At 59.7% G+C, this 26,249-nt stretch overlaps 4 protein-coding genes across 9 annotated transcripts; 3 read left to right on the top strand and 1 right to left on the bottom strand.

Moving 5' to 3' along the window:
• Positions 1-4,870: 4,870 nt before the first annotated feature.
• LOC132340394 (advanced glycosylation end product-specific receptor-like) lies at positions 4,871-6,434 on the top strand. The gene is made up of 5 exons (XM_059871399.1): positions 4,871-5,355; positions 5,439-5,522; positions 5,860-5,881; positions 5,972-6,051; positions 6,137-6,434. The coding sequence occupies exons 1-5, from the start codon at positions 4,956-4,958 to the stop codon at positions 6,244-6,246; spliced, it is 696 nt and encodes a 231-aa protein (XP_059727382.1). The 5' UTR covers positions 4,871-4,955; the 3' UTR covers positions 6,247-6,434.
• Positions 6,435-9,472: 3,038 nt separating this feature from the next.
• Positions 9,473-13,353, top strand: LOC132340381 (Fc receptor-like protein 2). Of its 6 annotated transcripts, XM_059871373.1 has the most exons (10): positions 9,482-9,586; positions 10,225-10,245; positions 10,334-10,564; positions 10,803-11,057; positions 11,560-11,829; positions 11,919-12,221; positions 12,312-12,395; positions 12,786-12,807; positions 12,898-12,977; positions 13,063-13,353. In XM_059871373.1, exons 1-10 carry the CDS (start codon positions 9,538-9,540, stop codon positions 13,170-13,172), a joined length of 1,425 nt encoding a protein of 474 aa, XP_059727356.1. In that variant the 5' UTR covers positions 9,482-9,537; the 3' UTR covers positions 13,173-13,353. The 6 variants fall into 6 exon arrangements, with proteins under 6 accessions (XP_059727357.1, XP_059727356.1, XP_059727355.1 ...); XM_059871370.1 differs by lacking the exon at positions 9,482-9,586 and having other exon boundaries at positions 9,765-10,245; positions 13,047-13,353; XM_059871369.1 differs by lacking the exon at positions 9,482-9,586 and having other exon boundaries at positions 9,767-10,245.
• Positions 13,354-14,256: 903 nt separating this feature from the next.
• LOC132340127 (Fc receptor-like protein 3) lies at positions 14,257-19,609 on the top strand. The gene is given in 11 exon segments (XM_059870926.1): positions 14,257-14,276; positions 15,814-15,875; positions 16,453-16,473; positions 16,562-16,792; positions 17,034-17,300; positions 17,401-17,496; positions 17,499-17,626; positions 17,628-17,679; positions 18,224-18,493; positions 18,583-18,885; positions 19,584-19,609. Coding segments are annotated over 11 exon segments (1,476 nt in total).
• A 3,083-nt stretch (positions 19,610-22,692) lies between these two features.
• TAGLN2 (transgelin 2) lies at positions 22,693-25,810 on the bottom strand. Its single transcript, XM_059870972.1, has 5 exons — positions 25,656-25,810; positions 23,627-23,835; positions 23,370-23,544; positions 23,191-23,293; positions 22,693-23,098 (listed from the first exon to the last, which is right to left on the bottom strand). Exons 2-5 carry the CDS (start codon positions 23,816-23,818, stop codon positions 22,957-22,959), a joined length of 612 nt encoding a protein of 203 aa, XP_059726955.1. The 5' UTR covers positions 23,819-23,835; positions 25,656-25,810; the 3' UTR covers positions 22,693-22,956.
• Positions 25,811-26,249: the final 439 nt, after the last annotated feature.

Here is a 26,249-nt window from a genome sequence, read left to right as displayed (position 1 = left end):
TATCCAGGGGAATGGGGTGTCCCAGAGGAATGGGGTTTCCCAGGGATTGGGTCCCAGGGGATGGGGATGCTGAGGAGGGGGAGTCACTGGGAATGTGGGGGGGCCATGGGAATGAGGGCCCTGGGAGGGTCAAGGTGCCGGGGAAAAGAGGATTGCAGAGGATGGAATGAAGAGGAGAGGGTTCCTTGGGAATGAGGGTACTGGGCCATGGAGATCCTGGGGAATGGCAGGGCTGGGATGGGGGTCCCAGGGCTGATGGGATATAAGGAATGTGCGTCCCATGGTTCAGTTCCCAGGGAAATGAGGGTGCCAGGGATGGGCAGTGGCTGGGTGAGACCGTGGGTCTCAGCTCCTTCCCTGGGTGCCTCAGATTTTGGGGTGATCCAGAGCCCAGCACAATCCCCAGAAGGTGCTGGTGGCCTGGGGGTCACCCCAGACAGATTCTGAGGGTCTCCAGGACTCTGTCCTCACACTCCCAGGGACTTTTCCCTCTCTTTTTTTCCATTTTTATCATTTAACCCTTCAATTACACGAGCCCCCAGTTCATGCCTTGATTATCCTGGAGAGCACCTGGGCAGTGAATGGGCTGGGGGCAGCCCAGGGTGGGGGAAGCAGGGGTGAGGGGTCTGCAGGGAGGGCTGGGCAGGCTGTGGGGATGGGGGTGTCTGGCTGTGCCCCCTCAACACTTTCACTTTCTCTCTCCTGTAGCAGAAGGAAGAGGCCGTTTGACACCTTTGTCACATTGAGGGGGCAGGTTCTGTCCTGGGGGAGCACATCTGGGGGGCTCCCGTCCTGGGGGGATGCTGTCCTAGGGGGGACACATGGTGGCGCAGGGGGTCCTGTCCTGGGGCATGGCAGCTCTGGGGGGGGTCCAAACTTCTCCATTTTTGCTCATCCCCTGCAGGATCTGAGCCTCCAAGAGCAGCTGGGGAATGGAGCCCAGGGCAGGAAGGAGAGCCCAAACTCTGCTCCTTGAAGCCAGCAGCCACCCAAGGGTGGGGACCAGCCATGGCCCAGCCCCACTGCACAGGGATGGCCATTGCCCAGCCCTGCTCTGCCCAGCCCCAGCTGGCAGCCAGCACCTCAGGGTCCCCCCTGCCCCCTTGGCTTTGTTTCTGGCAGCTTTAGAGCTGCTGCAAAGGTGAGAATTCTGTGGGGGAAAAGGCCTGCCTGTGGTTTGCTCAGCCCTGCAAGAAGCACAAACCCCAAAGGGAGCCCAAGCAGTGGCTCTGGGAGGGCCTTAGATGGTTTTCAGAGCAGGGCTGGCTGGAAACCCCCCCTGCAGGGGCAGCTGTGAGGGAACCAGTCTGGAAATGCAGCAATTGATCATTTTGTCCCTTTGCCCAAGGCACTGAGAGAAACCACAAAACTACTGCAAAGACAACAACAAACTGTTCAACAACCTGACCTGAGGCACACAGGGGCATTTCCACAGATTCCTGTGCACTGTCCCAAGGATGGACAGAGCTTCTCCCCATCCTCCATGGGAAGTCAATCAAGTTTCAAGGTGGGAATGAGCAAAATGGGGAGAGTTCCTAAAGATGGCCCAAGAAAAGGCTTCCTTGGGGGCTGGGTTGCTGCCCAGCAGGCAGGGAACAATCCCATGGAGCTGTTGGACACTCAGGGAGATTCCACACTGTGTCATCCACAAGCAAACGCTGCTGTGGGATGCACAAGGGGCTGCTAAAGGGAATAAAAGTCTCCTTTCATTGGGATTTGTTTGTGTTTTTATTGTGAGTGACTTGTTGGGAAAACAATGGATTCTCTAAACCAGAGCATTTTATACCTTGCCAGTTTGATTTTTGCCAAATTTGTACTTTTTTTGGGGAAATAATGGTGTGGGAAAGATTTTTGCTTTTATTCTATGAATGTGTAATTTTGTCCCAACCAATTGGGCATCAAGTGTTGTCTAGGATGGCTGAGCCAGGAAATGGGGGGACCTGACCCAGGGGTGTGTGAGGCAGGGACACAGAGACCCCCAGGGCAACCCTGGGGTGCTGCACGGTGGGGGCTGTGCTGGGCTCTGGGTCACCCCAAAATCTGAGATACTCTGGGAAGGAGCAGTGACCCCTGTGCCCACCCACCAACTGCCTACACCTGGCAGTGACATTTCCCTGGGCACCCAACCAAGGCATCCCAATTCCTTGTGTCACCCCAACCCTGGGACCTCCATCCCAGTACTGACACCCCCCAGGATCTCCATGGCCCAGCACCTCATTCCCAAGGAACCTTCTCCTGTTCATTCCATCCCCTGCAATCCTCCTTCCCCCAGCACCTTGATCCTCCCAGGACCTCCATTCCAACAGGACCCCATTCCCATTCTCCATTCCTCCATTCCCACTGGAGCCACCATTCCTCCATCATCCCCATCCCGTGACTCCAAATCCCTGGAGCCCACGTTCCCCTGGCACTCCCATCCCTGAATCCCCCCAGCCCTCGGACCCCCCATTCCCCTGGGGCCGCCCATTCACCTGGACACCCATCCCTGGCTCCCCAAAACCCCTGAGCCCCCACTCCTGAGAAACCCCATGTCCCACCTTGTCCCACCCAGCTTTGTCCCCATCCTGTGCCCAGCTTGTGGCCACCCTGCCCCCACCAAGTGCCACCTACGCACGAGGGTGAGACCTGACCTCGCTTCCTTCCCCTTCATCCGAAGAGCTGCCAGCCAGGGGAGCGGTGGCCACAGCAGCGAGTGACAGCTAGTGCACATGGCTGGGGACACTGGGATGGCCGGGAAGGTGGCACTGCTCCTGTGGGGTGAGTGCCCTGGGCATGGGCCTGGCACCATGGGGATGGGGAGGGGAGGTGGCACAGGGGGGCTGTGGGGTCCCCTGAGGTTCCCAATGCCAGCAGTGCCAGAGCATGAGGTGACCAGAGCCATGGGGTGGCTGTGGGGACAGTAGAGAGGGGACAGGAATGTGAGGACATTAATAAGGGGACAGAGATTTGGGGAGGCATCATGGGGCTGGTGTGGGTGACCTGGGCCAGCACGGGGTGGCCGTGACATCCCCAGTTCAGGAGTGTCCACAGTGTCCTTGTGTCCTGCCTCAGCAAGGGCTAGACAAGGTATTTCTGTCCCCAAGGGGTCCATGTCACACAAGGACACTTTAGGGACAGCCCCCAAACCCTGTACCCCGTGTGCCTCTGTCCCCACGGTGCCATCCCCACCCAGCCCTGTCCCTTCTCCCTTCCAGCACAGACCCTCGGCCTCGCTGGTGAGTCCTTGGGGGATGCCATGGCCCCACCCTGCTGTCCCCAGCCCTACGCTGGCACTGCCAGGCTGGTGTCCCCTGTCACCCGCAGGTGCCCAGACCACCCAGCTCCTCGTGGAGCCCCCCTGGAGGCCGGCGTGGCTGTGGGACCAGGTGACACTGACCTGCCACGGCTCAGGGACCGCTGGTGACACCACCTGGTACAAGGACGGGCAGCGCTGGGGACAGAAGGGAAACGACCATGTCACTGTCACCAAGAGTGGCACCTATGAGTGTGACAGACTTGGCAGCGGGCGCAGCCCAGCCGTGACAGTCTCAAATGGTGAGGGGGGTTTGGGTGTCCCCAGCCTGGCACCCGCGGGGACCCCAAGGGCTCTGGGTGGCCTCCGCTCCATGGGTCACCTCCTGTGTGACCAGAGCCTGTCCCCTGCTCTGGGGACATCCCAGAGCATCCCAGTATGGGGGAACCCCGTCTTAGAATTGGGGACCCCTGGTGCTCAGGGTGTGACCCAATGGGGGGTCCCGGTGCCATCAGCTCTGACAGGACCCCTCTGTCCCACAGACTATCTGGCGCTGCAGGTGCCGGCGCGGGAGCTGCTGGAGGGGGACACGGTGACACTGCGCTGCCGGGCCTGGCAGAACAACCCGGTCACCAGGGTGTCCTTCTACCGCGAGGGGGAGAAACTGAGGGGGCTCCGCGGTGGGACCGAGCTGTCCCTGTCCCCTCTGCAGCTGAGCCACAGCGGTAACTACAGCTGCAAGGGCCTGGTGGGATCCTGGGTGTTGCATGAGTCAGCACCGGTGACAATGACAGTGCAGGGTGAGCACCCCAGAGCACCCCAGTGTGGGGAGTGCTCCGTGTTGGAATTGGGGGTCCCTCGTGATCGGGGTGTTACCTAGTGGGGGGATCCTCATGAAAACGGGACCCCCGGTGTGACAGGACCCCCGTGTCCCACAGCCAGTTTAGAGTTGCAGGTGTCGGCGCGGGAGCTGCTGGAGGGGGACACGGTGACACTGCGCTGCCTGCGCTGGCAGAACAACCCGGTCACCGGAGTGCGATTCTATCATGGGGACGAGGAGGTGGGGAGGCCCCTCAATGGGGCCGAGCTGTCCCTGTCCCCTCTGCAGCTGAACCACAGTGGAAACTACAGCTGCGAGGGCCGGGTGGACTCCAGAGTGTCACTGTGGGCAAAGTCGGCACCAGTGACAGTGACAGTGCACGGTGAGCACCCACTCGGCTGGAACTCCAATCTCCTGACATCCCCACAGCCACTTCCCAGAGGACTCAGAGTCACAGTCCTCACCTCCCCTCTCCTTCCCAGAGCTCTTCTCGCTGCCGGTGCTGGAGGGTCCCCCAGAGCCCACCCTGGGGTCGCCCCTGACTCTCAGCTGCCTCAGCACCCCCAGCCCCCTGCGGCCCCCAGCCCCCCTCCTGCACGTGTTCTACCTGGACGGGCAGGTGCTGGGGGGCCCGCAGGTGTCCCCACAGCTGCTGGTGCCCTCCGTGGGGGTCTCCCACTCGGGGAATTACAGCTGCCAGGTGCGCTCTGAGGGGGGGAATGTGCGGAAGAGCAGTGCCCGGCTCCGCGTCACGGTGCGCAGTGAGTGCGGGGATGGGCACGGGGATCACCCACAGCCTTCCTGCGTCCTCTTCCTGGGGACGACCATGTCCCCCAGACACCTTTCCTGCGTTACCCTTCTCTGCCCTTTGTCCCCTCACCCCTCTGTGGTGTGACCCCACACATGACATCCCACCCCCACACCCATCCCCCCCATCCCTGTCCCCCACACGGGCTGCCAGACCCTCCCTGTGCCCTCAGCCCTGTCTCTGTCCCCGCAGTGCCCGTGGCCAATGCCACCATCACCCCCGGTCCCCTGGCACACCAGGTGCACGCAGGTGACAACGTCACCCTGCACTGCTCAGTGCAGGTGGGCTCAGCCCCTGTCACCTTCACCTGGCTGCACAATGGGCAGGAGGTGGCTCGGGGTCCCCTCCTGGAGCTCAGGGACATCGATGTGGGACATTCGGGCACCTACCAGTGCGTGGCCACCAACCAGCTGGGACAGGACGGGCACCACGTGTTCCGGGCATTCAGCCCTGAGCTGGCCCTGGAGGTGACACCTGGCTCACCCTGGGTCACAGGTGGGGTCACACGGGGTCCCCGGGGTGTTCAGGACCCCCGGGATGATGGGTGACCCCATTGTGTCCCCCTCTATCTCTTGCAGTGGCCGCAGGGGTCAGTGGGGCCCTTTTGTTCCTGCTCCTGCTCGTGGGTGTCATTGTGGCCTGGCACTGGTGGCACCGCCTGGGTAGGTGACAATGGGGGGATGGGGGTCCCAGGGACCTGTAGAGGTTCCCAGAACTGTGACCTTGTTTGGGGATCCAGTAGGGTTTGGGGAGACACAGGGGGTCCTGCAGCAATGTTGGGGGTTCTTTCAGTGGCCCTGAGGTTGATTGGGGTTCTCTGTCCCTGCTGGGCTTTGGGTTCTTGGTTGTGGGCACTGGGGATGTTCCTGAATTCTGGGGGTCTCCTGATATATTTGGGGGTCCTGTGAGGAATTTGTGGGTCCCGTGGGGGTTCAGGAATCCTGAGAGGGGTCAGGGCTTTGGGACCCCACAGTCACCCTTCCCCACTTTCCCCTGCAGCTGACAGGAAGAACCAGGAAAGGTGAGTGGGGGGTTCAAACCAACCTCTCCCCTTTTACCCAAACCCCCAAGACCTCCCATTCCCTCCCCCATATTCCCTTTATTCCCTCAGGGACCCCCCAGATCCCCTGGCTCCCCCAGAGGAGGGGCAGGTGCTGTACACCCACATCGTGGTCACCAAGAGGGCAGGGGGTGAGTATGGAGGGAACACATGCAGAGGGACACGTCACCCATGAGTGTCACCCTACCCAGATCCCACAGCCCGTGTCTCTTGCAGTGTCCCCCCGTGCCACCACCCTCCAGGATCCCCAGGTGACCTACGCGGAGCTGAGGAGACACCAGGGGCGACGGCGGGAACCTGGTGACATCTACAGGAATGTGCTGTGACACTGGGGGGAACGGGGGGCACTGGGGGTTCCCACACATGGGCACAACTCGTGTCTGTGCTGCCACCAAAAACTTCACCTCTCCCTCCCTGTGGGTGCACAAAGATCCCAAAGGACTGAGAGAGGAACAATCTCCTGAAACAGCAATGAGAGAGAATAAAACCAACAGCAACAGCAACAAGGTTCAGAGTCCAAATTGTCACACAAGGAATGATTTCCTGGGAAAGCCGCCAAAAAGGAACAAACCACAGACATTTCCAAAACCTGGCAGGACCCTGGACCTTCTTTGCTCTGATGGCCGAAGTGGCCTTCAGGAGGCTCGGGATTCTCTTCTCCCCTGTCCCAAACCCCTCCTCTGCCCTGTTCCCCACACAAGGATGTCACAAAGGCCCTGTGGGGGTTCTGGAGTCTCCCCCTTTTCCAGGGCAGTCGGGATCAGGCCATGGCACAGGGTGGGGTGTCAGAGACAGGAAAAGTTTGATGTCTGAAGATATTTTGGAACAGCTGTGTGTGGCAGGGGTGGGTCAAGCCTTGCTATTGGTGAGACAGGGCTCCTTCTGTCCATCAGTCTGTCAGCCATGGCACACTGGGGACAGTGTGACACTCTGCCAATGCCAGCTCCTGAGTGGCTGGGTGACCAGAAGTGCCAGCTGGGGAGAGGGCCCTTGGTGGCTGAACTGGCTTAAAACGCAGAGCATGAGGCGGCCAAGTCCCTGACCATGTCTGCTCTTGGGGGTCTGTCCCATCCATGCTGGAATCCAGGAGCTGGCAACTCATTTAAATGAGAAATATCTGCCAAGGAATGTGGGAACGTTCCTGGAATGGAAAGAAGACCCATGTGGAAGGACGTGTTTAATTTCAAAGATTCTGGGGCTGCCAGGCCAAAGTGCAGGAAAAGGAATACCAGCTCTTTCCTGGGAAATTTATAAACCAGAACAGAACAAACAACACAAACCCAGAACTTTCCCTCCCGCTCAGCGCTGTTGGTTTTTGTGGCAGTGATAACCGCGGCCAGCAGGGGGCGCTGCAGGGAGCACTCCCGGCCAGCAGGGGGCGCTGCAGGGAGCACTCCCGGCCAGCAGGGGGCGCTGCAGGGAGCACTCCCGGCCAGCAGGGGGCGCTGCAGGGAGCACTCCCGGCCAGCAGGGGGCGCCCCGCTCGAGCTCCATCCCCTCAGGGGCCATGGCGGCCTCGCACGGGAGGCAGGAGGGGAAATCGCTCCTTTGGCCAACTCACGGGCACCAATCGGTCCCGGCACCACCACCGGCAGCGGGCAGAAGCCGCCAAGGCAGCAGGTTGGATCCCAGTGCCCATTGGCAGCGTAGCAGTGTCCTGGGGCCTGGTACATGCCTTGCCCAACACCCGCGGCCGCTCTCCATGATCCCAGATGGAAGGAAGGCAGCGCCTGACCCCAGGCAGGTCTCGGGCCCACAGCAGCACCTCTGGTGGCTTTACAGCACAATTCCTGCAAAGCCTCAGCCTTTCCCTCAGGTGAGGAGGGCAGGGATGGAGCAGCTTTGGGGACACCTGGAATCCACAGAGGGTCACTCCTCACAGCCCCACCATGGCCATGGGCACAGCCCCTGCTCAATATTTCTGCATGATTCCCCCTTATCTGATGGCCCCAGGCTGAGTCAAAACATTCTTTCTGGAAGGTTCCAAAGAGCTGCAGGTTTTGTTGAAGAATGAGAGCCCCAGGTCAGGCTGTTGAGCTGAGTGTTGTGGGATTTGCAGTAGTTTGTGGTTTCTCTCAGTCCCTTAGCAAGAGGAACAAAATGATCAATTGCTGCATTTCCGGACTGGTTCCCTCACAGCTGCCCCTGCGGGGGGGGGTTTCCAGCCAGCCCTGCTCTGAAAACCATCAAGGCCCTCCCAGAGCCACTGCTTGGGCTCCCTTTGGGGTTTGTGCTTCTTGCAGGGCTGAGCAAACCACAGGCAGGCCTTTTTCCCCCACAGAATTCTCACCTCTGCAGCAGTTCTAAAGCTGCCACAATCAAAGCCAAGGGGGCAGAGGGGACCCTGAGGTGCTGGCTGCCACCTGGGGCTGACCAGAGCAGGGCTGGGCAATGGCCATCTCTGTGCAGTGGGGCTGGGCCATGGCTGGGCCCCACCCTTGCATTGACAGGGGTGCCCAGGATGTGCCACCCCTGGGACAGGCACCCAAAAAGGAATGTGCAGGGACATTTCTGCAACTGCCACACCCAGGACAGGAACCCCCAAGTCAGGATGTGTCACCCCATGGGACAGGATCCTCCCAGGACAGGACCCCCTGGATGTGCTCCCCAGGACAGAACTGCCCCCCTTTCCCATCTGACTCTCAGCACAAACAGCCTCTTCATTCTTGTCCAGAAAAAGGAAAGTGAAAGTGTTGAGGGGGCACAGCCCAACACCTCCAACCCCCACAGCCTCCCCACTCTTCCCTGCACCCCCTCCTCCCCATTTTTCCCCTTCCCCGGGACCCCCCAAACCCTTCCCTGCTCAGATGTTCCTCAGGACTGCTGAGCCAGGAGCTGGGGGTGAGGGGACATGGCACAAATGTGAGGAAAAGAAGGAAACAAGAGAAATAAAGAGACAAAAAAGTAAAGGATGGGGGGAGCGGAAAGATTCAGAGTTACCCAGGAACCCCAGGTGATGCCTGGCCAGGAAACGAGCACCCCAGGGTGGCTGTGCTGGGCCCTGGGTCACCCAAAATCTGAGGCTCCCCTCTCAGGGAAGGAGCTGAGACCCCTGTGCCCACCCAGCCACTGCCATTCCCTGGCACCCCCATTCCCCTGGGACACCAACCATGGGACCCCCATGGCCTTGGTCTCTCCTCCCTGGGACCCCCATCCCAGGACTGCCATTGCCATCACCACCATTGCCTTGATCCCATCCCATGGGCTGCTCCTTCCCCCACAACCCCTCTTCCCGAGGGTCCCCTTTTTCCCTCTGCTCCCTAAACACTGGCACCCACATGCCATGACCCCAAATCCCTGGGGACCATGTTCCCATGGAAGCCCCATCCATGAATCCCCCCAGGCATGGAGACCCCAATTCCCCTTGACCCCCATTCTCCTGGACACCCATCCTTGGTTCTCCATGTCCCCTGAGTCCCCCACTCCTGGCAACCCCATGTCCCACCATGTCCCCAGACTCTCCCATCATGTCCCCAGCCTGTGCCCAGCTTGTGGCCACCCTGCCCCCACCAAGGGCCAGCTCCACTTGGGGACGGATGTGACCTCGCTTCCTTCCCCTTCATCCGAAGAGCCACCAGCGAGGGGACAGCCAGAGCAGCGAGTGACAGCCAGTGCACATGGCTGGGGACACCGGGATGGCCGGGAAGGTGGCACTGCTCCTGTGGGGTGAGTGCCCTGGGCACAGGCCTGGCACCCTGGGGATCGGGCACAGGGGGGCTGTGGGGTCCCCTGAGGTCTCGAAGGCCAACAGTGCCAGACCATGTAACCCATAGTGGACCTTGGTGGGACTGGGGATGTGTGGTGGCTTTGGGGACAGGATGAGGGGGCAAGAATGTGGGGATGGGGATGTGGGGACAGGAATGTGGGGAGTGGCTCAGGTAGCTCTGGGCATAGGGACAAGGGAACTGGGATGGAGGGACAGAAGGGGACAAGAACGGTGAGGATGTGGCCATGGGGATGGGATCATGAGCTGGTGGTGGTGACCTGGGCCAGCATGGGCTGTGTCCGTGCAGTCCTTGAGCTGGCGGTGTCCACCGTGTCCCCATGTTGTGCCTCACCCCACGGTGGCCTCAGTGTCCCTGTTCCCAAGGTGTCTGTGCCACAGAGATGTGGCACACGGGTGGCTGTGACACAGACAGGTCCCCCTGCCTTGCCAAATCTTTTGGGGACCACCCAGACACACTTTCCCTCAAGAACTGCTGTCCCCATGGGGACAGTTTGGAGACAGCCCCCACACCCTGTGCCACTGTGCTGCTGTCCCCACGGTGCCACCCCCACCCAGCCCTGTCCCTTTTCCCTTCCAGCACAGACCCTCGGCCTCGCTGGTGAGTCCTTGAGGGATGACATGGCCCCACCCCGCTGTCCCCAGCTCTGCGCTGGCCCTGCCAGGCTGGTGTCCCCTGTCACCCGCAGGTGCCCAGACCACCCAGCTCCTCCTGGAGCCCCCCTGGAGGCCGGCGGTGCTGTGGGACATGGTGACACTGACCTGCCAGGGCTTGGGGACTGCCGATGACACCACCTGGTACAAGGACGGGCAGCGCTGGGGGCAGAAGGGAGGCGACCACTTCACTGTCACCGAGAGTGGCACCTACATGTGTGAGACACCCGACACTGGTCTCAGCTCCCCAGTGACCGTCTCAAATGGTGAGGGGGGTTTGGGTGTCCCCAGCCTGGCACCCGTGGGGACCCTGAGGGCTCTGGGTGGGCTCCACTCCATGGGTCACCTCCTGTGTGACCGGAGCCTGTCCCCTGCTCTGGGGACATCCCAGAGCATCCCAGAGCAGGGAGACATCTCTCCCACAATGGGTGGCCTCTGCTGCCTCCTGGTGCCACCATGACCCTCCTGATAGCCCTGGTGTGACTGGACCCCTCTGTCCCCCAGAGCTGGTGGTGCTGCAGGTGCCAGCACGGGCACTGCTGGAGGGGGACACGGTGACACTGCGCTGCCGGAACAGGGAGAATAAACAGCTCACGGACGTGTACTTCTACCGTGAAGAGGAGCAGCTGAAGGGTCCCCATGATGGGACCGAGCTGTCCCTGTCCCCCCTGCAGCTGGGGCACAGCGGCCGCTACCGCTGTGAGGCCTGGGTGTTGTCACAATGGAGCAAGTCGGAGCTAGTGACAGTGACAGTGCACAGTGAGCGCAAGGATGGGGACAGGGAAGCCCAACATCCTCTGAGGGTTTCCCCACCACTGCCTGAATCCTTCATCCCTCCCTTTACTCCTCCCTGGATCACTCAGAATTTCCCAAGTCCCTCTTGCTTTCCCCCATGACTGCCCAGTTCCCCCTGCAGATCCCTCATCCCTCCCTTTGTCCTCCCCATCCCTCCCTGGATTCCCCATCCCTTCCAAGGTCCCTGCTTCACCCTCTGGTCTCCCTTCCTCCCCTGGGTCCTCCCGCCCATCTCTAAACCCCAAATCATTCCCTGAGTCTCCTCAGCCTCTCGTCTGGCTCCCCATCCCTGCCTGGATCTCTCCCCCTTTCCATGGGGTCTCACCATTGTCCCCAGGTCCCACCATGCCTCCCAGGGCCCCTTTCTGCTCACTGGGATCCTCTCTGCTCCCTCCAATCCCCCTCTTTCACCTCCCGTGTCCCCCACTCCTCCTGTGTCCCCAATCCCTCCTGTGTCCCCCCGCAGGGGTCCCGCTCTCGGATGTGTCCCTGTCAGCGCAGCCCCCTGGGGGACAGGTGGCACTTGGGGACAGCTTGGTGCTGAGCTGTGAGGCGGCCACGGGGATAGGTTCCCTGTCCTTCTCCTGGCACCGGGAGGGCTTGGGGGCACTGCTGGGCACCGGCCCCCGCCTGGAGCTGCAGCACCTTGGGTACAATGACAGCGGCCAGTACCGGTGTCGGGTCAGCAACGGGGACAGCGTGGCGGAGAGTGACCCCCTGAATGTCACTGTCCTGGGTGAGCAGGACCCTGGGGTTGGGGGTGACCCCACTCACGGCATCGCCATCCCACCCTGCCCAGTGCCAGCCCTGTCTCTGTCCCCACAGTGCCCGTGGCCAATGCCACCATCACCCTCAGTCCCCCGTCACACCAGGTGCACGCAGGTGACCCCGTGACCCTGCACTGCTCGGTGCAGGTGGGCTCAGCTCCTGTCACCTTCACCTGGCTGTGGAACGGGCAGGAGGTGGCCCAGGGTCCCCTCCTGGAGCTCAGGGACATCGATGTGGGACATTCGGGCACCTACCAGTGCGTGGCCACCAACCAGCTGGGACAGGACGGGCACCGCGTGTTCCGGGCACTCAGCCCTGAGCTGGTCCTGGCTGTGACACTGCAGGGGAACTGCAACAAAGGTGGGGTCAAACAGGGTCACCAGGGTGTGCCAGACCCCAGACCCCCAGGGTGATGGGTGACCCCAATGTGTCCCCCTCTGTTTCTTGCAGTGGCTGCAGGGGTCGGTGGGGCCCTTTTGTTCCTGTTCCTTGTCATGGGTGTCATTGTGGCCTGGCACCGGTGGCACCACCTGGGTGGGTGCCAAAGGGGGGGACAGGGGCCCAGGGAGCTGTAGAGGCTGGAGAGCCTCTGCAGAGGCTGTAGAGTTGGGGAGCCATAGGCAGGCACTCACAGCCCCTGAACTGTGACCTTGGCTGGGGGTCCTGTAAGGTTTGGGGAGGTGCTGGGGGGTCCTGCAGGAGTGCTAGGGGCTCTTTCAGGGACCCAGGGGTGTATGTGAGTCTCTGTCTCTGCTGGGCTTTGGGTTCTTGGTCGGGGGCACTGGGAATGTTCCTGAATTCTGGGGGGCTCCCGATATAGTTGGGGGTCCTGTAGAAAATGAGAGTCCCGTGGGGGTTCAGAAATCCTAAAAGGGGTCAGGGACCTGGGACCCCACAGTCACCCCTCCCCTCTTTCCTCTGCAGCTGCCAGGAAGAACCAGGAAAGGTGAGTGGGGGGTTCAAACCACCCTCTCCCCTTTTACCCAAACCCCGAAGATCTCCCATTCCCTCCCCCACATCCCCTTTATTCCCTCAGGGTCCCCCCGGATCCCCAGGACCCCCCAGAGGAGGGGCAGGTGCTATACACCCACGTCGTGGTCACCAAGAGGGCAGGGGGTGAGTATGGAGGGGAGACTCACGGAGGGACACGTCACTCACGAGTGTCACCCCACCCAGATCCCACAGGCCATGTCTCTCGCAGTGTCCCCCCGTGCCACCACCCTCCAGGATCCCCAGGTGACCTACGCCGAGCTGAGGGGACACCAGGGGCGACCACGGGAACCTGGTGACATCTACGGGAATGTGCTGTGACACTGGGGGGAACTGGGGGCACTGGGGGTCCACACCCACGGGCACCAACACGTGTCTGTGCTGCAACCAAAAACTTTACCTCTCCCTCCCTGTGGTGGCACAAAGATCCCAAAGGGCTGAGAGAAGAACAATTTCCTGAAACAGCAACAAGAGAGAATAAAACCAACAGCAACAGCAACAAGGTTCAGAGTCCAAATTGTCACACAAGGAACGATTTCCTGGGAAAGCCACAAAAAGGAACAAACCGCAAACATTTCCCAAACCTATCTGGGCCCTGGACCTTTCTTACTCCGATGGCCAAAGAGTCTTCACGAGGCTCTGGATTCTCTTCTCCCCTGTCCCAAACCCCTCCTCTGCCCTGTTCCCCACACCAGGATGTCACAAAGGCCCTGTGGGGGTTCTGGACCCTCCCCCTTTGCCAGGGCAGTCGGGATCAGGCCATGGCACAGGGTGGGGTGTCAGAGACAGGAAAAGTTTGATGTCTGGAGACATTTTGGAGCAGCTGTGTGTGGCAGGGGTGGGTCAAGCCTTGCTTTTGGTGAGACAGGGCCCCATCTGTCCATCAGTCTGTCAGCCATGGCACACTGTGGACAGTGTGACACTCTGCCAATGCCAGCTCCTGAGTGGCAGGGTGACCAGAAGTGCCAGCTGGGGAGAGGGCCCTTAGTGACCGAACTGGCTTAAAACGCAGAGAGTGAGGTCTCCAATTCCCTGACCCTGTCTGCTCTTGGAGTGTCTGTCCCATCCATGCTGGAACCCAGGAATTGGCAACTCATTTAAAGAGAAATGTCCGTCAAGGAAAGTGGGAACGTTCCTGGAATGGAAAGAAGACCCATGTGGAAGGACGTGTTTAATTTCAAAAATGATGGGGCGTCCAGGCATATGTGCAGGAAAAGGAATACCAGCTCTTTCCTGGGAAATTTATAAACCAGAACAGAACCAACAACACAAACCCAGAACTTTCCCTCCCGCCCAGCGCTGTTGGTTTTTGTGGCAGTGATAACCGCGGCCAGCAGGGGGCGCTGCAGGGAGCACTCCCGGCCAGCAGGGGGCGCCCCGCTCGAGCTCCATCCCCTCAGGGGCCATGGCGGCCTCGCACGGGAGGCAGGAGGGGAAATCGCTCCTTTGGCCAACTCACGGGCACCAATCGGTCCCGGCACCACCACCGGCAGCGGGCAGAAGCCCCCAAGGCAGCAGGTTGGATCCCAGTGCCCACTGGCAGCGTAGCAGTGTCCCGGGGCCTGGTACATGCCTTGCCCAACACCCCCGGCCGCTCTCCATGATCCCAGATGGAAGGAAGGCAGCGCCTGACCCCAGGCAGGTCTCGGGCCCACAGCAGCACCTCTGGTGGCTTTACAGCACAATTCCTGCAAACCCTTTAGCCTTTCCCTCAGGTGAGGAGGGCAGGGATGGAGCAGCTTTGGGGACACCTGGAATCCACACAGGGTCACTCCCCACAGCCCCACCATGGCCGCCGGCAGAGCCCCTGCTCAATATTTCTACATGGTTCCCTCTTATCTGATGGCCCCAGGCTGAGTCAAAACATTCTTTCTGGAAGGTTCCAAAGAGCTGCAGGTTTTGTTCAAGAAGGAGGGTCCCAGGTCAGGCAGTTGAGCTGAGTGTTGTGGGATTTGCAGTAGTTTGTGGTTTCTCTCAGTCCCTTACCAAGAGGAACAAATGATCAATTGCTGCATTTCCGGACTGGTTCCCTCTCAGCTGCCCCTGCAGTGGGGGTTTCCAGCCAGCCCTGCTCTGAAAACCATCAAAGGCCCTCCCAGAGCCGCTGCTTGGGCTCCCTTTGGGGTTTGTGCTCCTTGCAGGGCTGTTCAAACCACAGGCCGGCCTTTTTCCCCCACAGAATTCTCACCTGTGCAGCAGCTCCACACACCCAGAGCACATCCGAATCTTCCCGGTGGGACCCGCAGCCTGCCAGCACCTTGTGGGGGCTGTGCTGGGCTCTGGGGATCCCCAAAATCTGAGGCACGCAGGGAAGGAGCTGAGACCCCTGTGCCCACCCAGGCACTGCCCACCCCTGGCACCCCCATTCAACCAGAAATCAAACCATGGGAGCCCCATTCCTCAGGTCCTGCCCTGTCTGAAACCCCCAGCCCAGTACAGCCACTCCCCAGGATCTCCATGGCCCAGCACCTCATTCCCAAGGAACCCTCTACTCTTCATTCCATCCCCTACAAACCTCCTTCCACCAGCATCTTGATCCTCCCAGGACCCCCATTCCCACGAGACCTCCCATTCCCCCACCATTCCCCCATCCCATGGCCCCAAATCCCTGGAGCCCACGTTCCCCTGGCACTCCCATCCCTGAGTCCCCACAGCCCTGGGCACCCCCATTCCCATGGCACCCCCATTCCCAGTGACTCCCCCTCCTCCGCACCCCCATTCCCATGGCTCCCCCATCCCTGGCTCCCCAAAGCCCCTGAGCCCCCCCCTCCTGGGAACACCATGTCCCACCTTGTCCTACACAGCCTTGTCCCCATCCTGTCCCCACCCTGTCCCCACCCTGCCCACAGCCTGTCCCCAGCTTGTGGCCACCCTGCCCCTACCAAGGGCCACCTATGCACGAGGGCGAGACCTGTCCTCACTTTCTTCCCCTCTGGCCAAAGAGCCACCAGTGAGGGGACAGCCACCCCCGGCAGCGAGTGACAGCCAGTGCACATGGCTGGGGACACCGGGATGGCCGGGAATGTGGCACTGCTCCTGTGGGATAAGTGCCCTGGGCACAGGGCTGACAGCCCAGGGATGGGGAGGGGGCATAGGGGGGCTGTGGGTCTCCTGAGGTTCCCAATGCCAGCAGGGCATGGCACCCAGTGTGACCAGAGTTGTGGGGTGGCTTTGGGGACAGGAAGAGGGAGACAGGAATGTGGGAACTGGGATGCAGGGACAGGGACAGGGGAATGGAGATGTGGGGATGGATGTGGCAGAAGGAGCCTTGAGGCTGGGACAGCTGTGAGGACAGGGACAGGGGTACAGGGATACAGGGACAAGGGGACAAGCACCTTGTGTTGTGGCCAAGGGGACAGGTGTCAATGGAATGGGACCATGGGCACAGGGCCATGGGGATGTGGCCGTGGGGCTGGTGGGAGTGATCTGAGCCAGCACGGGGTCCCCATGCCTGAGCAGAGTTGTCTGCTGTGTCCCTGTCCTCGAGATCTCTGTGCCACACCAGTGCCACCACAGAGACCTTTTGGGGACAGCCCCCACACCCCGTGCTGCTGTCCCCACGGTGCCTCCCCCACCCAGCCCTGTCCCTTCTCCCTTCCAGCCCAGACCCTCGGCCTCGCTGGTGAGTCCTCGGGGGATGCCATGTCCCCACCCTGCTGTCCCCAGCCCCGAGCTGGCCCTGCCAGGCTGGTGTCCCCTGTCACCCGCAGGTGCCCAGACCACCCAGCTCCTCGTGGAGCCCCTTTGGAGGCCAGCAGTGGAGTGGGACCAGGTGACACTGACCTGCCAGGGCTTGGGGACCGCCGGTGACACCACCTGGTACAGGGACGGGCAGCGCTGGTGGCAGAAGGGAGGCGACCACTTCACTGTCACCAAGAGTGGCACCTACACGTGTGAGAGACCCGACACTGGGCTCAGCCCACCCGTGACAGTCTTAGATGGTGAGGGGGGTTTGGGTGTCCCCAGCCTGGCACCCACAGGGACTCCGAGGGCTCTGGGTGGACTCCACTCCATGGGTCACCTCCTGTGTGACCAGAGCCTGTCCCCTGCTCTGGGGACATCCCAGAGCATCCCTGTATGGGGCAACCCTGTCTTGGAATTGGGGACCTCTGGTGCTCTGGGTGTGACCCAAAGGAGGTGTCCCGGTGCCATTGGGTGTGACAGGACCCCTCTGTCCCCCAGACTATCTGGTGCTGCAGGTGCCGGTGCTGGCGCTGCTGGAGGGGGACACAGTGACACTGCGCTGCCGGGGCTGGCGGAACCGCAGGGTCACCAGGGTGTCCTTCGTCTGCGAGGGGCAGGAACTGGGGAGACTCCGTGATGGGACCGTGCTCTCCCTGTCCCCTCTGCAGCTACAGCCCAGCGGCAGCTACCACTGCAAGGGCCTGGTGGAATACTGGGCATCAGGGAAGTTTCGGGAGTCGTCGCCAGTGACAGTGACAGTGCACGGTGAGCACCCCCTCGGCTGGAACTCCAGTCTCCTGACACCCCCACAGCCACTTCCCAGCAGACTCAGAGTCACAGTCCTCACCTCCCCTCTCCTTCCCAGAGCTCTTCTCAGTGCTGGTGCTGGAGGGTCCCCCCGAGCCCACCCTGGGGTCGCCCCTGACTCTCAGCTGCCTCAGCACCCCCAGCCCCCTGCGGCCCCCAGACCCCTCCTGCACGTGTTCTACCTGGACGGGCAGGTGCTGGGGGGCCCGCAGGTGTCCCCACAGCTGCTGGTGCCCTCCGTGGGGGTCTCCCACTCGGGGAATTACAGCTGCCAGGTGCGCTCCCGAGGGCGGGGCCGTCTGGAAGAGCAGTGCCCGGCTCTGCGTCACGGTGCTCAGTGAGTGCAGGGATGGGCATGGGGAGCCTCCAGATGCTCCTCGGCACCCCCAGTGCTGACTGGACACCCCCAGTCCTTCCTGACACCTGCCCTGGGGCCTCCAACCTTTCCCGGATCCCTCCCTGGTTTCCCCCTGCTCCTTTCTCGGGTCCCTGAGGGGTCCCCCAGCCCTACAGGGGAACCCCCACCCATCTCTGACACCTTTTCCGTGTCCTGACATCCCTGCCCCTGGTCCCTCCACAGGTCCCCCATTCCTGGCCCGTGTTCCCCTTCCCTCACTGCGTCTTCTCACCCTTACCTGTGTGCCCCCACTTCTCTCCGAGGTCGCTGGAAGTTCCCCTGGTCCCACCATCCCCTCCCTGGGTCCACTTCTTTGGGCCACCCACCTCCTTCTGCAGGTGTCCCCTCCCTGACTCCCCCCATTCCCCCGTTTCCAATTCCCCCCCCCTCCAATCTCTTTGCCCCTCTCCCTCTCTGGGTCCCCCTGCCCCTCTCCTCCCCCCCCGGGTCTCTCACTGTCCCCTGCTGTCCCCTCCTCCTTCAGGGGTCCCACTCTCAGGGGTGTCCCTGTCAGCGCAGCCTCCTGGGGGACAGGTGGCACTCGGGGACAGCCTGGTGCTGAGCTGCGAAGTGGCGGCGGGGACAGGTCCCCGGTCCTTCTCCTGGCACCGGGAGGGCTCAGGGGCACCGCTGGGCACCGGCCCCCGCCTGGAGCTGCAGCACGTTGGGGACAATGACAGCGGCCAGTACCGGTGCCGGGTCAGCGACGGGGACAGCGTGGCTGAGAGTGACCCCCTGAAAGTCACCGTCCTGGGTGAGTGGGACCCTGGGGTTGGGGGTGACCCCACTCACGGCACCCCCATCCCACCTTGCCATGTTCCAGCCCTGTCTGTGTCCCCGCAGTGCCCGTGGCCAATGCCACCATCACCCTCAGTCCCCTGTCACACCAGGTGCACGCAGGTGACAACGTCACCCTGCACTGTTCGGTGCAGGTGGGCTCAGCCCCTGTCACCTTCACCTGGCTGCACAATGGGCAGGAGGTGGCCCGGGGTCCCCTCCTGGAGCTCAGGGACATCGATGTGGGACATTCGGGCACCTACCAGTGCGTGGCCACCAACCAGCTGGGACAGGACGGGCACCGCGTGTTCAGGTCACTCAGCCCAGAGCTGGAACTGGAGGTGACACCTTGGTCACCCTGGGTCACAGGTGGGGTCACAAGGGGTTGCCGGGTGTTTTCAGGACCCCCGGGGTTCAAGGTGACCCCAGTGTGTCCCCTCTGTCCCCAGCAGTGGCTGTGAATGTCGGCAGGACCCTCCTGTTCCTGCTCCTGCTCCTGGCTGTCATCGGGGGCTGTCACTGGTGGAACCAGCGGGATGGGTGACAATGGGGGGGGGGGGGGACAAGGTCCTACAGGAAGTGGGGGGCAGCCCCACAGACTGGGGGGGGGCATGGGGCTTGGGGTGACCTTTGCTTGGGGTGCTCACAGGCTTGGGGGCATTCTGGAGGGTCCTGGGCTGTCCTAGGAGGGGCCTTGAGGAATATTGGGGCGTCACTGGGATCTCCTGGGGCCTTTCAGGGAGGTGTTGGAGAGTTGTGCAGGGATGTTGAGAGCTCTTCAGGGATCCTGGAGCAGTTTGGTGGCTTCTCTGCGTTCCGTTCTTGGGGCTCTTGGGGACTTGAGGGGCGCTCAGGGGCCGGGTGAAGAATCAGGGTCCTGAGGCGGTTCATGTGTCCTGGGGAGGGGGTTGGAGTACCTGGGGGGCTCAGGTGTTCTGGGGCTCCTCAGAGGTGATTTGGGGTGCAGGGACCTGGGAGTCCAGTAGAAATCAGTGCCTGGTGGGGGCTCTGGGCTCCAGTGGGTGCCCAGGGCAGCCCATGATCACCCCAACCTCTTTTTCTTGCAGCTGCCAGGAAATCCAAGGACAAGTGAGTGGGGAGCTCCAGCCATGGCTCACCTTGACCCCCTCCCCAGACACCCCTCAGGCCCCCCCTTATCCCCAGAGACCCCTCAGACCCCCCCTTATCCCCAGAGACCCCTCAGACCCCGCCTTATCCCCAGAGACCCCCCAGACCCCCCTTATCCCCAGAGACCCCCCCAGACCCCCCCTTATCCCCACAGGGCCCCCCCAGAACCCCTGGAGGAGGGGGAGGGGCTGGACACCGAGCGGGCAGGGGGTGAGTATGGGGGATGGGTGGGGACACGGACATGTCACCCACGGGTGTCACCCCAAGCCAGGTGTCTTTACTGTCCCCCCCAAGGACCCCCAGGTGACCCACGCAGAGCTGCCAGGACCACAGGGGAGAGTGCAGGACACTGGTGACACCCATGGGGGCGTGCTGTGACACTGGGGGACACTGGGGGACACTGGGGGACACTGGGAGTCCCCATCCCACAGCTTCCGTAGCTTTTGTATTTATCTAAAAGTATTTCGATATGGTACAATTATAACTCACTTTAGCTATAATATAGATTATATTAATTATATTATATTGTTTATATTATATCATATCATATCATATCATATCATATCATATCTGATATGTAATAATATTATATTATATATAATAATATTATTACATATTATATTATATACATAATATATTCTATAGTATATATAATGTATTCTCTACTATAAATGATATATTATATAAGATAAATTACATATATAATATATAATATATTATAATTATATATTATATGACACATAATAATATGTCAAATATAATATAATATGATATGATATAATATAGTATAGTAAAATATAATATAATATAGTATAGTAAAATATAATATAATATAGTATAGTAAAATAATATAATATAATATAATATAATATAATATAATATAATATAATATAATATAATATAATATAATATAATATAATATAATATAATATAACATAATATAACATAATATAACATAATATAACATAATATAACATAATATAACATAATATATAATTATATATTACATATAATATTATATGTAATATAATATATTATAATATATTATAATGTATTATAGTATACATTATAATTTATAATAATATATCATAATATACTCTTTATAATATATAATTTATCATTTTAATACAGATTACACTATATATGTACTATACTATATAATATGTAAAAAGTAATAGTATATATACACTATATATGAGATATTATATTATATAATGTAATATAATATATCTTATATATTACAAATATAAGATAATATATAATATATATTACTAATATAATATAATGTATAATATATACTATATAATATATAGTATATATTATATAATATATAATATATTATATATTATATATTATATATTATATATTATATATTATATATTATATATTATATATAATAAATATATAATATATAATATATAATATATAATATATAATATATAATATATAATATATAATGTAGTATATAGTATATATTATTATATTATATATTCTTTATTATATTATATATTCTTTATTATATTATATATTATTTATTTTCTTATATATTAAAAATTATATATTATATATTGTATAATATATATTTTGTATATCGTATATTTTATATTTATATTTTGTATATTGTATAATGTATACTATATATTATCTAATGTATAATATATATAATAAATAATATATTATATATTATATAGAACCTAAGATGTGAAAATACTTTTGTGTAACTAAAAAAACCTGTGTAAAGCCATCCACTGATGTAATCCCAGCAATATTCCTCTATATAGAGAAAATTATTTTAACCTTTTCGGGTGCTCTTTTGCTGTTCCTCTAAAGCCTCAGAGCTGGAAAATTTGTCCTTTTTTCCTCCTTTTATTAAACTTTTAAAAATTCTAAGGAGTGAGCTCCGTTTTTCAGAGTCACTCAGAATTTCTTGGATTTTTTTTTTTTTAATACTTTCTGTTTTCCGTGGAGTAGCATTGCCACCTGCTGCTCGATATTCTGAACTACAGTGCTTATTTTGGGGGTTTTACCTCGATTTTATACATTTCCATCATCATCATCCCCACATCCTTTGGCATTTTTGGGGTTTGAATTTAGGGTCACCCCCTGTTTTCATCATGTTAAGGTTTAAAGTGGGTGTGAAACCCTTATTAAGGGTTTAAATTGAGAAACCCCCTCTTTCCCCATCATTTGAGAAATTTAAATTAAGGAAAATCCCTCTTTTTCCCATATTTTAGGGGATTAAATTGGTTAAAACCCCTTTTATTTTTTATTTTTAATTTTATTGGTTCGAGGTCAACACCCAAACTCTGCTTCACCCTTTGGCCAAACCTTCACCCTGGCAGCTTTTATCTCCTCCGGTGCTGACTTTGTCCAATCCTTGTCCTGGCAAGACCCAGGAATTTTCCATCTTTGATATTTATTTGGTGTTCTGAAGGTTTTAGATCATTTTAATCAAGACGAGTTTTGCTCATTTTCCCTGCCCTTCTTTATCAATAACAAACACCCAAGGATTGCTTCCAGACAAAATGGCTTTGGCTACTTTTGGACTCCCGGGGGCCACAAGAAATGAGGGTGGAATTCTTTCCTTCCTGCGCATCTTGGTTTGAAAAACAAAAAACAAATATCTGCCAAGGAGGGCAGGAATGGAAAAGAAGCCCCCTTCCTCCAAGTTATTACAAGTTAAAAAATACGGGGCTTTCATGGAAAAATGTAGAAAAGGGAATAACAGCTCTTTAGTAGAAAAGAAACGACACAAAACCACAAATTTACCACAAACTCGGGAGGAAAATAATCTGATTTTTCATGATAGGTGCAGTTATAAACATGGCCAGCAGAGGGCGCTGCACGGAGCTGTCCCGGCCACCAGGGGGCGCTGCCAAACAGCAACAACTCAGCCCCGCCCACTCCCTTATGACCCCGCCCCCTTGGACGTGGCCCCGCCCCTCCACGCGGCCGCGGGGTCTCTGCACCCCCAGACCGGGGTGTCCCCCCCCAACCCAGCAGGAGCCCCCTGCCCTCCCCCAGCCCCAAATCACGACCATCCAGGCCTGGAAAGAAGAGGATCCTTTTATTGGGGCGCAGGGGTTGCTCCCCAGCACGCTGGGGGCCCCTCCAGCAGCCCCCAAGGCACTGCGGGGCAGCGGGGTGGGCGCAGCAGCACCGCCCCCACCCAGCCAAATAATAATAATAAAAAAATTCCTTTGGTCCTGACAAAACTGGGGCCGGGGGGCACCCGGCTGGTCCACGGCGGGGGTTAAGGCAGTTTGGGGAGGCCCCCCCTGGCAGGCAGAGGCCTGGGGGGTCTGGAGGGGCTCAGAGGATCTGGCGGGGCATCCCGTAGCCCGTCATGCCAGCCTGCGAGGCGCCCCGGTTGGTGCCCATCTGCAGCCCGATGACGCTCTGCCCCTCCTTCAGCTTGTCCTCGGAGAAGACGCGCCGGTTCTCCTGCGACTTCCTGCGGGCACAGCGGGTGTCAGCATCCCCAAGGGACCCCCCCCCCCCACCCCCAGCCCGGCCTCCTCCCTCTCCAGCACCCCCACCACCTACTTGGGGAACCAGTTGGGGTCTCCCACGAAGAGCCCGTCACCTTTGGCCACGGCCAGGCTGCCCAGGTTCATCAGGGTCCTCTGCACGCACGCCATGTTCTTCCCTGGAGGACCCACAGCGGGCTCAGCTCTGTTTCCACCCCCATCCCCATCCCACCCCACGGCCTCCGGGTCCCTCACCTTCCCAGAGATCCACAGTCTGGAAGATGTCGGTGGCGGCGATGCCGTAGCGCTCGGCCGCCTGCAGGAACTGTGAGATCTGCTCCATCTGCTTGAAGGCCATGGCCGACGCCTGGATTTTGGCCACGGGCGCCTGTCCCCGCGGGTGGAGGCTGTTGATGAGCCGGCACAGCACCTGCAGGCAGGAGCAGGGTTAGGGTTAGCCTCAGGTGTGTGGCACGGTCACTCCCTGCCCGGCTGGCCCCGGGGCTACTCACGGTGCCATCCTTCAGCCACTGCTGGAAGCCGTCCCTGCCGGGCGCCGGCTGTGCCACCGCGCTGCCACCGTCACCGCCGCACTGCGCCAGGATCCAGCGCACCAGCACCTGCTCCAGCTCGGGGTCGTACTGCCGGTCGATCTTCTGCTGCACCTCCCGGCTCAGCCCGTACGAGGGGCCCCGGTTCGCCATGCTGATGGCAGGGGGGTCTGCGGGGATGGCACCCGTTGGTGGCTCCGGTGGCACCGCAGCGCCCACCCCGTGAGCCCTGTCCTGCCTGGACGTCCGGCGTGGAGCCTTATCAGCCAGGCCAGGCGCTGCCCGGGCTCTGCCCTCTTCCTGCCCAGCTGGCCGGGAGCAGGCACTGGCTCTGTGCCCACCCAAGGGGCCGCAGGGTGGGCAGCACCGTGACCCCTCCGTGCCACCCTGAGCATCCCCATGCCACGGCCCGGCCCCGCGCGGGCTTGGCAGCCACCGGGAGCCGGTCGGAGCTTGTTTGCAGATCTCGCCCGTTTGCTCGGGCCCGGAGCCAGATCCGGGACTGGCAGGGGAGCGTGGGGCCAGGGCTGATGGCGGCGGTGTCCCCACCCCGGCGGGGCAGCCAGACCCCACCCCTGGCCAGGTGCTGTGCCAAGGTGCCGCTGGAGCGGTGCCGCCCATGCTGGAGATAATGCCCACGGGGGACATGAGCAGAGTGGCCCTGCCCGTGCAGCCAGGGTGTCCCGAGCCCCTGGGGGTCTCTCTATGCCCTCTGCCCACCAGTGCCGTGGTGGGCACATGAGGCTGCCCACCCACTCATTGCCCCCATGCCCTGTCCTGCCCCGCTGGCATTTGGGGGCACCGAGAAGCCAGAACACAAGCAGGCAGCCCAGCCTTGCCCCTGTGTCCCTGTCCCAGCTGGGGACATGTGGCAGTTGCTGCCCAGGGGGGTGCCCAGGCAACACCCAGCGGTGCCAGGCTGAGCTCGGGGCAGAGTTCACCCCTGTCACACACCCAGCTCGGGGGTCCTGTCACCAGAAGCAGCCCCAGGACGTGCTGCCCTCAGGGACAGGAGGAAAACCGAGCCCAGCCGGGTGTGCCCCCAGAGCCAAAGCCTTGGGCCACCGCGGGGGTCTCCAGGGCCAGGCCTGGGGCACGGGGACCCCGCGGGGAGTGGCGTGGGGAGCGGCCGGCCGGGGGCCAAGGCATTGGGAAACAAAGAGGAGCTGGAACTGGGATCATTTCCCGACCCAGCCGGAGCTTGCCCAGGCGGGATGGGGACACACCCGGACCCAGCCCCGCTGCCCCGGCGACCTCCGGACTCGGCGGGGGGAGGGTGCGCCCAACCCGGCTGGGCTGGGGAGCCTGCGGCCATCGTGGGGACAGCGAAGGTCCCAGTTATGGGGCAGCCACCCGGGGGTTTCCAGGGACAGCCTGGGCACCCCCGAGCTCTCTCCAAGGACTGGCAGGGAAAGCGCTGTGCCCAGCCCCGCTGGGACCGAGCCACCCTGGGGACCCCGGGAACACTCCAGTGCCAACAGGGAGGGGACCCCAACCCTCAGGAGGACACCTTGGGGACCCCGACACACCCCGGGGACAGCAGGGAGAGGCTGTACCCAGGGCTCGACCACCCTGGGGTGCCCAGAGCCCCCCGGGAGCAGCGGGGAGGGGGACACCGGGGGGGACGCGGCCACCCCGGTGGCGTCGGGGAGGGGGACCGGAGCCAGCCCCGCGGGCGCGCCCCGGGGCTCCCCGCACGGCGGGGCCGGAAGCCGCGCCCCGGTCCCGTTTCCCGGGCGCGGCCGCGTGTCCCGGCGGCTCCGCGGGCGCGGTCCGGCCGCAACCGCTACCGGGGTGGGACGGGGGGACACCCCGGGGGACACCGGGCGCGCCCCGGGGACCGGTGGCAGGTCCCGAGCGGGTTCCCATCTCCGCCCCTGTCGCTGTCCCGGTCCGCATCTCCTTCCCGGTGCCCGTGGCGCTCCCGGTGCCATCCCCCATCCATCACGTGCCCACCTGTGCCCGGTGCCCGGTGCCAGCCCCTCCCTACCTGCGGCGCCGGTCCCGCGCTCCCGGGGCGGCAGTGCCGGATGCCGCCGCCCGCGCCCTTTTCACGGCTGATGTCACCGGCACCGCCCGGCACCGCCCGCCCCCGGGGCGGGATCCGCCGGGGCCGCGGCCAGGGCTGGGACCGAGCCGGCACCGCGCCCCGGGCAGCCCCGCCCCGGGATGGGGACACGGGGGGGGCACGGGGACTGAGTGGCCGGGGTGGGCACAGGGCGGTCATGGCGGGGACAGAGTGGCCGTGGTGGGGACAAAGAGGCTGTGGTGGGGACAGGGCAATCATGGTGGGGACAGGGCGATCATGGTGGGGACAGGGTGGCCGTGGTGGGGACAGGGTGGCTGTGGTGGCCAAGATGAGGACAGGGTGGCCATGGTGGGGAGGAGACAGGGTGGCCCTGGTGGCCAAGGTGAGGATGGAGTGGCTGTGGTGGGGACAGTGGCTGTCCTGGGGGACCGCGTGACCACGGTGGCAGGGATTGTGACAAGCACAGAGTGGCTGTGGTGGCAGGGGGACATGGGGGCTTTATGGGGACAGGGTGGCCGTGGTGGCAGGGGGACACAGGGGGACAGGGTGGCTCTG

The sequence above is a fragment of the Haemorhous mexicanus genome, chromosome 31 (assembly GCF_027477595.1).
Source record: "Haemorhous mexicanus isolate bHaeMex1 chromosome 31, bHaeMex1.pri, whole genome shotgun sequence".
Taxonomy (NCBI): Eukaryota; Metazoa; Chordata; class Aves; order Passeriformes; family Fringillidae; genus Haemorhous; species Haemorhous mexicanus.
Note: the sequence above shows the minus strand (reverse complement) of the source record. Positions and strands in the feature narration are given on the sequence as shown.